At 49.3% G+C, this 12,390-nt stretch overlaps 1 protein-coding gene across 1 annotated transcript; it reads left to right on the top strand.

The window, feature by feature from the left end:
- The first annotated feature begins 6,830 nt into the window (after window positions 1-6,830).
- SMPDL3B (sphingomyelin phosphodiesterase acid like 3B) lies at window positions 6,831-12,226 on the top strand. Its single transcript, XM_017856417.1, is given in 7 exon segments — window positions 6,831-7,020; window positions 8,210-8,390; window positions 8,474-8,614; window positions 11,661-11,747; window positions 11,750-11,861; window positions 11,863-11,915; window positions 11,918-12,226. Coding segments are annotated over 7 exon segments (726 nt in total). The 5' UTR covers window positions 6,831-6,948; the 3' UTR covers window positions 11,998-12,226.
- Window positions 12,227-12,390: the final 164 nt, after the last annotated feature.

Raw genomic sequence — 12,390 nt, 5'->3', positions numbered from 1 at the left:
AAAAAAAAAAAAAAAACACATAAAAAAATTAAAAATGCACCTGGTGTGTTTTTTATCAGACAGAATTAGATTATCCAATCTAGAAATAAAAAATGTGAAATTTTGTCCCTCTGTCTTTGGGTTTCTGGCCTGTCCCCAGGGAGTTGTCAGGGCAAAACAGCCCCTCTTGCTGCCCTCATGTAGGTATCAGAGACACTATAGGAGGCTATGGCTGTGAGCCTAGACTCTGGGGCCAGGCTGACTGGGTTCAAATCTTGGCCCCACCACTTTCTAGTGGTGTACACTTAGGCACACATTTTTTCTCCCCTGTTTCTGGTGCTTGATTTAGGATAGGCACAATTCTTAACTTTTCTATGTCTTGGTTTCTTTATCTGTCAAACAATAAAATCTAACAATAGAATTTACATTGCAGGGTCATAGTGGGGAAAAAATTAGTGGCCATGGCAACAACACACAGAAAGTACCTGGCGGAAAGTCAGCCAGTGTGAGCTTCTAGCAGCAGTATCAATATTACTATGCTAATTAGTTTCACTGGGGGAGTACCTGGGCCGCAGAGGCCTCAGGATTTTGATTGTCTGGACGTCTCCCCATCCCTACACCCCACCTGCCACCGTTTTCCTCCCCTTGACGAGCATTTCTAAGGTGGACCCAATAATTTAGATTCATGGCGTAGGGGGCACAATGGTCCCAGGGCAGAATCAGTACCTGCCCTGGAAAAGATCTGAACCCTAGACTCTAAAGCCAGCTTCAAACTCCTTTGAACTCTTCGGGAAAGGAACATAATTCAGAGATGGCTTCTCAACCCTGAGCTCTCTTGGGGTTTGCAGATGGGACTGGAACTCCAGAGCTTTCCTCTCTAAATAATAATATTAATTACAACCTAGCAGCTACTCTTACTGTACTACATTATGTATATAATTTTCCTCCTTGATGGATACCTAACAAGCACTCTGTAAGAACTGTATTATCCCAACATTACAGATGAATTAATAGAGGCTCAGAGAGGTTAAACAACCAGTCAAGGGACCCACAGCAGGAAAATGGTGAAGCCTAGCTCTCAGCTCTGTCCCATCTGACACCACTCTAGCCTGGCCATTCCCCCTTAAGGGGACATCTGAGGCCCAGGTCCACAGGTTTTCCTCTCACTGCAGAACTGTCCCTTCCTTTTCTTCTGCCCTTCCTGAGTTGCCTGCCCCAAATTGGCTTGGTGGTGTTTCGTAGTGATGACATGTCTCACGTGCCCAATGAGAAACTTGGAGAGGCAGCTGTACTGGAAATTGTGAAATGCCTGACCAAGCTCATCAGAGAGGTCTTTCTAGGTAAGACTGTGCCATCAGTCCCTCCACAGTGTTCTCTGAACTCCAGGCACTGTCTGGCACAGTGGGACAACAGCAGCAGCGAGTGTCCTGGCTGACCTTCATCCATGGACAGCGATGGCTGTTGGCCAGGTCTTCATGGTGACCATTTCTCACCTTTCTAACAAGCCGGAAGGCAACATGCAAGCCCATGGGCCTGTGGATACACACAGAATCCTATCAAAGGAAATGCCCTGCATTTCACTATCTTCTGCTCCTGCCTATCACCAGACCCATGAAAGCTTCTCCAGGTGTCTAAAGTTGCACACAGGTGTCATCTCTGGGTGAGTCTCACACACAGCCCATGTGTCCTGCTCTGGAGTTGGCGTCCATCACCCTCAAACTGTCCTGGCTGCCAGGGTCTCTGGGAAATGCTGATTTCCAGCCAAGGTGCTGTTTCCTGTTGATTCCAAGGACTTCAGAGCCTGGCAGAGCAGGCAGGGACTGGGGGTGAGTGAGGCAGCAGCCCTACAGGACAGTGTAGGGTGAATAGGGTCTGCGTGCCCCATCTAATGGCCCTTGCAAATGTTTTAAAGCAGTCTGCACCGAAAACAACATCCTGGAGGCTAAATCAGGCTGCCAGGCTGCCAACTGGGCACCTGAGAAAGCAGCCTACAGCCCCCAGCCCACCTTTTTTGGGTTCCAGTACATCTGCCCCTTCTACAGATCTTCATCATACGCTCCCAGGACACAGATATGGAGTAATAATCAAAATAAATAACAGCACTAGCAGCAGTCACTCTGTGTCAAGTGTGAAGGGTCAGGCTGGCTCTAAGAATTGTCAAGCCTTAGCTCCTTCACTGTCACCATAAGCCTTGGGGGAGGTGCTGTGACCTCAATTTTACTGAGGAGGGAGGTGAGCCTTAGGGTTAAGCAAACTAGTGAAGGTCACATTTACTTAAGGGGTCCAAATCCTGGTGTGGGCACTGCCCTTACTGTCTGTTCCCGCTGCTTCCTTCCCTCAACACAAGTCAATCTAGGCAAAGAGATGCCTGGATGCTTCCAGCTTATCTAACCCAGCCCAACCCAAGTCAGGCTGCTTGGTTTCCTTTGTCTTCCAGCAGGGGTCACTAGTTAGGGTCAAACCAGGACATTCCCCCGACCCCAACAGCAGGCACCATTATTCCCAATGTATAGAAAAGGAAGGGCCGGGCGCGGTGGCTCAAGCCTGTAATCCCAGCACTTTGGGAGGCCGAGACGGGCGGATCATGAGGTCAGGAGATCGAGACCATCCTGGCGAACACGGTGAAACCCCGTCTCTACTAAAAAAATACAAAAAACTCCGGGCGAGGTGGAGGGCGCCTGTAGTCCCAGCTACTCGGGAGGCTGAGGCAGGAGGATGGCATAAACCCGGGAGGCCGAGCTTGCAGTGAGCTGAGATCTGGCCACTGCACTCCAGCCCAGGCGACAGAGCAAGACTCCGTCTCCAAAAAAAAAAAAAAAAAAAGAAAAAAAAAAAAAAAGAAAGGAACCTGTGGCTCCAAGCTAGTCAGTTCCTAGGGAGGGACTCAAATTCAGATCCAACTGGGAGTACTCCTTTGCTTCACATGGGACTTCTGGAACACAAGTCAAATATTGGGTAAGAAAATGCTTCCCTGACTGTTTTGTTTTTTGAGAGAAGGTCTTGCTGTCACCCAGGCTGGAGTACAGTGGCACGATCAAGGGTCACTGCTGTTTCATCTCCCAGGCTCAAGCAATCCTTCCATCTCACTCTCTTACATAGTTGGGATTAGAGGCACACGCCACCACGCCCTGCTAATTATTTTTATTTTCATTTTTATTTATTTATTTATTTTTTAAGACTGAGTCTTGCTCTGTCACCCAGGCTAAAGTGCAGTAGTGTGATCTTGGCTCACTGCAACCTCCACCCCCATGGGTTCAAGTGATTCTCTTGCCTCAGCCTCCCAAGTAGCTGGACTACAGGCGTCCGCCACCACAGCCTGCTAATTTTTGTATTTTTAGTAGAGATGGTGTTTCACTATGTTGGCCAGGCTGGTCTCAAAGTCCTGACCTCAAGTGATCCACACACCTTGGCCTCCCAAAGTGCTGGGATTACAGGCATAAGCCACTGCACCTGACCTGTTTTCAATTTTTGTAGAGATAGGGGTCTTGCTGTGTTGCGTAGGCTGGTCTTGAACTCCTGGGCTCAAGTAATTCTCTCCCTCAGCTTCCCAAAGTGTAGGGATTACAGGCATGAGCCACCATGCCTGGCCTATTGACTATGATTTAACACACGAATGTAAATTATAAGATTTTGTAGTTTCTACCACACTTGCACATTTATTAAATTTCCTAATATCCAAGATGCCATTGACTGAAAGATGCATCATTTTGTATAACTAAGAAAAAACAGCTACCAATTATAATCTGACACAGCACTTTCTCATGGCCACACCTCACTTTTAGAGATGGTACTATGAGAACAAATGGGAAGAGGTGAAATGAAGGTATTATCTAACTGAGAATTCTAAAAACACAAGTCAAGCAGAACACTCTCATTTTATAGATAATTAAATCGAAGTACAGAGAGGTCCAGTAAGTGGCCTAAGAAGAGGAAGGGACTGAAACTCGAGATTCAGGGTTCCACATCATGTGTTCTTCCTGCTGTGTTCAACTTTACCCACCAGAGTCGGCCGTGAACACTGGTCCCTGCTCGTCAGCACAGCCAAGTGGCTGACAACACAGGCATGCAAAGCAAACAAATGCAGGGCCCTGGGCCAGGTGCAGTGATTATATGCCGGTAAACCCAGCACTTTGAGAAGCTAAGGCTGGAGGATCGCTTGAGGTCAGGAGTTTGAGACTGGTCTGGGCAACATAGTAAGACCCTGCTTCTACAAAAAATAAAAATTAGCCATGTATGGTGGTGTGTATCTATACTCTTAGCTACTTGGGAAGCTGAGGCAGGAGGATCACTTGAGCCCAGGAATTTGAGGTTACAATGAGCTATGATTGTGCCACTGCACTGCCGCCTGGGCGGCAAAGCAAGACCCTGTCATGTAGAGCCCAGTTCTAGCTCTGCTATGGTTTAGCTGGGTAATCTCATAAAGACCCAGTCTGCTGCCTGTGAAAAAGGAAAGTAATGGTACCTGTCCATAGGGTTGTTATGAGGATTAAATAAGGTAATTCATTCACTCATTTAGTCAATCAACTAGTAGTTATTGAGCATCGACTATGGTGGAGACACCATTCCAGGAGTAGAAGACATGGCAATGAACAAGACACCAGGTCGCACCCCCGTGGAGCTTATGTTTGCAAGGAGCTGGGCACACAGAAGCAGTGAAAACACAGGAGTGAGTCCTTCCCTTCTCAAATGCCCTTGGGATTCAGGGTTTTTTTTTTTTTCTTAAATGGATTCTTAATGGCTGCTGGCATTTACTTTAGAGAGGTGAGGTTTTTCCAGGCAGTTACAGTGATGCATTTCACAACCTCCTACTTTGGCAGAGTTCTCAGCATTTCCAGGTCTTGTAGGCTGTACAAGGCAAAGGGTGTGTTAGAGATATTTCCCAACCGGAATGGGAGACTCCAGCCTCCCTCATTTGTTCCAGGTCACTCCCTGTGATAGACCAAGCTCATATAAGGGCCCGGCCCTGTTCTGAGTCCAAGAGTTGTTTTTGTTGAGTGTCAAATATTTATTGAGCACCGATTAGGTACCAGACACTGAGCATAAAATAAAACAGAAATGAGGCTGTTCATGTGGAGGAAATGAGTCTAATGGGTTCCCCTACACCTCCAGGTCTCATTCACAGGCCCCTTCCTCAGGGAGGCTTCCCCAAACCCACTCCTACCCTCTGTTGTTACTCCCATAGCAAGTGGCCATTCCCTTTTTGTGACATCCCTTACACCTCTACTCAATACCTGTCAACCCTATTGAACTGCAGGACCTCGGGCTGGAAGCCTGGTTTCCAGCTCTGTGCATTGGCTCATAGTAGGTGCTCAATAAAACATTTGCTGACTGCATGGATGAGTGAAACTCCTAAGGCCTCCCAGAGTGAAGCAGACCCTTTCCCTAACAGTAAGATGGATCTGGAATCAACAGGAATTGGGAACACGAAATTACCAAGTGGCTGACAGTGATCGGAATCATTTAGACCTAGTTCTCCCCTTCTCATCATCGGCTGCTTTCCTTCTAACCAGGAAACTTCCTGCTGGGAATGGGTTTAGGGACTGTGATGAAAGCAGTCACTGCTCTTCCTCCCAAAGCCTAAGCAAAGTTCAGTCGGATTCTATCAAATGTGGGTTTCCTATCTGCATCTTCTCCTCATCTATGCTATCGCTCTTCCCCTTGAGCTCTGATGGCCAGTGGCCAACAGAAAATGATTAACTCCCCCGAGTGCTTTTGCATATATATTTTTTGATGTTTCACCCTTGCTTCCCAGATACTAAAGTCATGACTTTCACCCCAAAAACCAGTTCCCAGCTGGAATTAACAAGATCGACAATCAGATAGCAGAACTATGGAAACCCTGGCTCAGTAACGAGTCCATTGCTCTCTTCAAAAAAGGTACCAACACCATCTGCTCCTATCAGGAGCACTTACTGTATGCCAGGGTCTGATCTTCGTCTTTACAACAACCCCTTGAAATAAGTACTGATTTTATCTCCAATTTACAGATAAGGAAGCCAGGGTCATACAGCTTAGAAAAGGCAGTCTTGGGAGCAGAATCCAGAACTAACTACAAAGCCCTTGCTGTAAATCCCATGGCACTCATGATGCTCCTAAGTTCATGTTTATTGAGCCTTTACTGTGTGCCAGGCACTACCCTCAGCCTGGTCCTAGACACTTCACAACAGCCCTTGGAAGGAGTGGTTTCACTTCCAGCAGGTGTGAACCTTGCCACCACTGACACCATGGGCTGGATGATTCTGCCGCAGAGGACTGCCACGTGTGTTGCAGAATGTTGCGAACACCCACTAGAGTGATACTCTCAGGAACACCCCCAGTTGTGACAACCAGAAATGTCTCAGACATTGCCCAGTGTTCCCTGAGGCCAGAAGCACCTGGTTGAGAATGACTGGTCCAGAAACACAGCGAGCCCAAGGTGACGTTGACCCTACTCTTCCCTTTCCTCAGTCTCCTGCTGTTGGGACTCCCCAGTGGTCAAAGCCAACCAGAAGCCTGTGGCACAGAGGCCTGTTGATTTAATCCACGTAGATCAGCTCTTGGAAAAGACAGCTGAGCGGTGAAGGGTGGACAGTGGATCTGGATGGGCAAATACACATCACTGTTATTCTCACTATACAGATAAGGAAACCGAAGTATAGAGAGGTGAAGTTACTTTCCCAAGTTGCACAGCGAATGAGTTCCAGAGCCAGGATTTCAATCCAGGCCTCCTGGCTCCAGAACCTCTGACCTTCCAGACTGAGGTCCCACCCATAGGAAAGATGGGAGGGGAAGATGCAAGGGAAAAAGAGAGTGGGACCATGAAGTGGAAGGGGCAGAAGCCTGTCTGGCCAGAGGTGGGGGCCTCCTTCATATTGTCCCTGGCTGTGACAGGTGCCTTCTACTCTGAGAAGCTGCCAGGTCCCAGCGGGGCTGGGCAAATTGTGGTGCTCAACACCAATCTGTACTACCAGCAATGAGCTGACAGCAGACATGGTGGACCCTGGCCAGCAATGCCAGTGGCTGGAAGACGTGCTGACCAATGCCTCCAAAGCTGGCGACATGGTAAGAGGTCCTGCTTCTTTCTTTTCTCATCTAGGGTTATTTTCTGCACAAGTCTCCCGCTTGGCACAAACTCACCCACCCACCCAAAGATGCCCACATCCCAGAGGGTCCTTCATCAGCCTAGCACCAGCAGAGGGCTTCTTCCATCCTCACCACAGCCCTGTGTTGCTGGGATCTGGAGCCCACTGCAGATGAGGACCCTGAGGCTCATAAAGAGTGGTGATAGTCCCAAGTCACATAATAAGTGATGAGGCCCAGACTAGAAGACCAGTCTCCAGACTCCAAGTCCAGTGCTGTTTCTACTCCCACCACATGTGCAGCTGCAGCCAGGACTGTGTGCCAGACCTCCAGGGGATGCCCTGCCCTTGAGTGTGTCCAGCTAGTCTGCTGGCCTGACAGCTCCTCAAGGACTGGCTCAGTGTCTCATTTGCCCAAGTCCTCGCACTGACTAGCCCATCTCAAGGGGATCTCACAGCTGGTGCCCATGAGCACGCACTATGTCAACATTGGGCACGTTGTTTAGGACATTATACAGATGATCTCAGGTAGCAGAACTATGGAAACCCTGGCTCAGTAACGAGTCCATCATTGTCAAAACTCCACCAGCTAGGTGTTATTCCGGATGAGAAAACAGCAGCTCAGAGGTGACACACAGCTGGTGTCTAAACTGCAGTCTGACTCCAAAACCCATAGAGTTAACCCTGTCCCCTGTTCTAACTCCTGCCATGGTGGCCAAGTGCCCAGGTGTTGTCAGCTGAGTGACTCAAGGAATGTAAGAAACGAATGCACATTACCGTGTAGCATATGCCACACAACCATGCAAGAATGGTTTCGTTGCAGTGTTCAAGCTCTCCAAGAGAAGAGTAGTCTTTGAAGGATTAGGAAGGTTTCATGGAGGAGGTGCTCTTTGAGTTAGGTTTTGAAGTATGGGGAGGATTTACAGAAGTGAAAAGGAAAAGGGTACTCCAGGTGGCAGGCACAGAGGTGGGTAGGTACGTGGTGCATTCATTGCAGGGCACAGGGAGAATGCCTGCGTCTGCCTGGGAGATGGAATCCTGGAGGCCTTCAAGGAGGAGACACATTTGGGCCCATCTACCTGCCTTTGGGGCAATTTGCAGGTTTTGAGAAGTAGAAATGAGGGTCTGGAGAGGGCATCTGTGAGCCTCTTCTGGGAACCCCTCCCTTGTAGGTGTACACTGTTGGCCACTTGCCCCCAGGGTTCTTTGAGAAGACACAAAACAAGGCATGGTTCCAGGAGGGCTTCAACGAAAAATACCTGAAGGTGGTCTGGAAGCATGGTTGCGTCACAGCAGGGCAGTTCTTCAGGCACCACCACACTGACAGCTTTCGGATGCTCTATGATGACGCAGGTATTCAACCTGGAGGGCAACTGCCAGCTCCGTCCCAGCTTCTCTCCCCAGACCCTCTCTGTCCTGCTGCTCTTTCCTGACAGGTGCCCCCATAAGCGCGATGTTCATCACACCTGGAGTCACCCCATGGAAAACCACATTACCCAGAGTGATCAATGGGCCTAACAATCCAGTCATCCGGGTGTTCGAATATGACTGAGCCACACTGAGCCTGAAGGCCAGGAGTCCTGTGGAGGCCAGAGGAGGAGGGTGGCAGGGGCTTAAATGCATCACCACCTCCCGTAACGCTCAGCTTATCCACCTTCCCCTGACCACTAAGCCTCAGGAAGGTTGATCTCCTTCCACCCTTCTCCAGCTCAGGATCAGAACCCTGGAGGCACCTGCCACCAAGTCAGGGCAGTGCTTCCCCAAGTCTCCTTTTCCCCTAGATGACTGTCACAGCCTCATACCTGGTCTCCCTGCCTCTGGCCCTGCCCTGCTATGGTCCATCTGCTACACAAAAGAGAAGAAACTGATCTCCTATAGCACCACTTTCATCTTGTCTCTGTCCTGCTCAAAAACCTTCAATGGCTCCCCAGTGCCTTCAAGATAAAGTTGTGTCTCCTTGGCCTAGTACTCAAGGCTTCCCACAGTCTGACTTAAAGCCCATTGTCCACCTTTTCCATACACAGACAAGGCTCCAGCCCCTAATTCTCTGAGCAATCCCTCACCTGGTAGGATGAGCTTGTGGTTGTTGAGATGAAAAATAGTATTCTTTTATTTATCCAACAAAATGCATTAAGTCTGTGCCATGGGCCAGGCCCTGTTCTAATCTCATGAGATATGTAAATGTACAAAACAAAGTCACCCCTCTCCTGGACCTGACATCTTACAGGAGAGGGACAATAAATATGTAGAATTAATTCTAGTACTGAGAGAAGGGCTAAGGAGAAAATCAAAACAGTGAGGCGATAGGGTGACAGCTATGGGAGGTGTGTACTCTGTTAGATAGGTGGGAAGGGGAAGTGTCCACATAAGGTGCCATTTAAGTTCTGAGTGTATTGAGGGAGTGAGCCATGTGGGTATCTCGGGGAGCAAGTCAAAGGCCGGGGGTGGGAATGTGTTTGGTGGGTTAGGGGAAGAGCACGGAGGCCAAGTGGCCACAGGGAGAGGCCCAAGAGGAGAGTGGGAGGGGAGGTCCGACCTTGCAGGCATCATTGAGGACTCTGGATTTGGAGGGTTTGGCGCAGAAGAATGAAATCCTGTGACTTAAAATTTTACGGAATCATCACGTCTGCTGTGCAGGGAACAGGCTATAGGGGCAGGTGGGGAAGGATTGAGGCCATTTGGAGGGAAGGACAAACCCCAGATGACAGGATGGTGGCTTGGCCAGGGTGGAGGCAGTGAGGTGGTGAAAAGTGCCAGGTCCCGGATGAATTTTGGATGCAGAATTTGCTAGAGTGGATGTGGGCTGTGAGAGACACGGACGAATCCAGGAGGCCTCCAAGGCTTTTGGCCTGCGCAATGGATAGGCTGTGGCTGCCGGTTACTGAGAAGAGTGGCAGGGTGATCAGGCTTCGGGGGTCAGTCAGAGGTCTGGTTTTGGACCTGCTAACTTTGGGATGGCTGAATGGCATCAAGTGAAAGTGATTAGGGAAGGGGCAAGTTGGAGCTTGAAGAGGTGGCGATAGAAATGTGATCTGGGAGTGGAGAGAGGACATTTAAAACCAACGACTGGATGAGCTCACCCAGGTCCTTGATTCTAATAAATGTTGATTAAGAAGAGGTCTGAGGGGTTTTAAGAGTGGCCTGTTGTCTGCATAGGCACTCTGAGGGTCTGAGCAAGGGGAATGGCAGACTGAGGGACCCCCACCATCACCCGCGAACGGGCCCTACATTGTCCTCAGGGAGGGAGTCAGCCCTGAGCTTGAATCCTGACTCCACCACTCATAAGCTTTTTGATCTTTTGACCTCTGTGCCTCACTTGCTTCACCTGTAAAATGGGAGTAACAGAACCTCACAGGGTTTGAAGAGGACTACATGAAATAATGGAATGTGCCTGGCACAGAGTGGCCATGCATACGGGCAGCTCCTCTTACCCCATCTGCAGTGGCCTGAAGCAGTTTCATAAATGTACCTGGAACCTGTTGGACTGATGAACCCTGCAGAGCCTAGCCGTGAACATGCACCTGGGCCCTAGGAGTCTATAGTTCATAATCTCTCTCATGCTTAATGTCGCTCTTTTTATGTTGCTTTTGTCTATTAATTATGTAAATATTTACTGAGCATCTTCTATGTGTACCCTAGCATAGTGGGACCTGGGTAAACAACCTGGGGGCCAATCCTGCTACCACTGAATACCTGTATGAATACCTGTATGACTACCTGTATGAATAACTGTATGACTACCTGTATGAATACCTGTATGTGTACCTGTATGAATACCTGTATTACTGAGTACTGTTATGGAGTACCGTGTTATGAAGTACCCGTGTATGGTACCTGTATGTCTGTATGAAATCAGCTTCGCATGAATCCTGTATGAATGACCTGTTAATGAAGGTACCCTTATGCAGTAACCCGTGTAATGGACTACTTGTATGAAGTACCGGGTGGTAATAATACCTGTATGGACTGACCTGTATGACTACCGTGTAAGGAATAGTCCTGGTATGATAGCTTGGTGGTTGACTGACTTGGTATGAATACCTGGTATGACTACCGGTGTATGGAGCTAGCGCTGGTATAGGTACCGTGTATGAATAGCGCCGGTAGTGCATGACCGGAGAGAGGTAACCTGTATACTACTTTATGAAAGACCGTGTATGAATAGCCGTGCTATGAAGCGAGCGCGTGGTATGGGAGAGGGCGTGGTGAGTGAGTTAGCCTGGTATGGAGAGTACTGTATGGAGCTACCGGTGTACTGAATATCCTGTAGAATAGCCGTGTATGAGGCTACCTGTATGACGTACCTGATATGAGTAACCTGGTATGACATCCTCTATGAATACCTGTTATGACCCTGGCCAAGTGAATTAAATCCTCTTTAGGCGCTCAGGTTTGCCGCTCTGTTGTTGAAACTAGGGTAGATAGCGCAGTTAGCCTCGATGTCAGAATCTCAGAGGAATGCTCTGCCCAGCCACAGCTGGGTGCACGCTAAGTGCTCAATAACTACTAGTGCTAGTGGTCATGATCACTACTCTAAAGAACGTGGGGGCAAATGCAAGGTGCAGGATGGGGATGGAAGCAGACAGCTGCTCACAGCCGGCCTACCCCAAACCCTTTCTCCAGGACATGGTGACTACTTCATGAACCTGAGCCAGGCGAATGCTCAGGGGATGCGGTGCTGGGAGCTCGAGTACCAGCTGACTAAAGCCTACTGGGTGCCCACTCTATGCAGGCAGTGTTGGACTGCATCACTGGCGACCAGGGCGCACTACAGCACTACTACGTCTATAACTCAGTCAGCTACTACCCTGGGGTCTGTGATGAGGCAGCACGTGTGTGCCATGCGCCAGGTGGACGTTGACGCCTACACCACCTGTCTATGCCTCTGGGGACCACACCCGCGCCCCATCTCCCGCTGCTGCTGATGGCCCTGCTGGGCCTGTGCACGCTCGTGCAGTGACCCGCCAGGCTCACCTTCTTCCTGGTAACGGGTAACGGGGGTAGTGCCCGGGATCACCCAGAACTGGGCCTTCCACCATTTCCTCCGCGCCTGAGGAGTGAACTGAAATAGGACAACCGAATCAGGAAGTGAAGCCCCAGGAGCTGCAGTGATCCGTGATCGCGCCACTGCAGTCCAGCCTAAAACCAGACTCTCCAAAAACAAACGAGAAACAGAAAAGAAATGACGACCCAAGACCCCCCACAGCATATTTCTTTTGCGTTTTATGTTTCATTCACAAAACAAAGCTCATCGTGCGTTTGATTCTGTGTTGTATTCCTTTTCTTTTCTTTTTTGTCCGAGACGGAATCTCGCCCTGTCGCCCAGGCCGAGTGCAGTGGCGCCACCTCGGCT

Source organism: Rhinopithecus bieti, unplaced genomic scaffold, assembly GCF_001698545.2.
Source record: "Rhinopithecus bieti isolate Rb0 unplaced genomic scaffold, ASM169854v2 scaffold_41082, whole genome shotgun sequence".
Lineage (NCBI taxonomy): Eukaryota > Metazoa > Chordata > Mammalia > Primates > Cercopithecidae > Rhinopithecus > Rhinopithecus bieti.
This window is presented reverse-complemented; position numbering and strand designations above follow the sequence as displayed.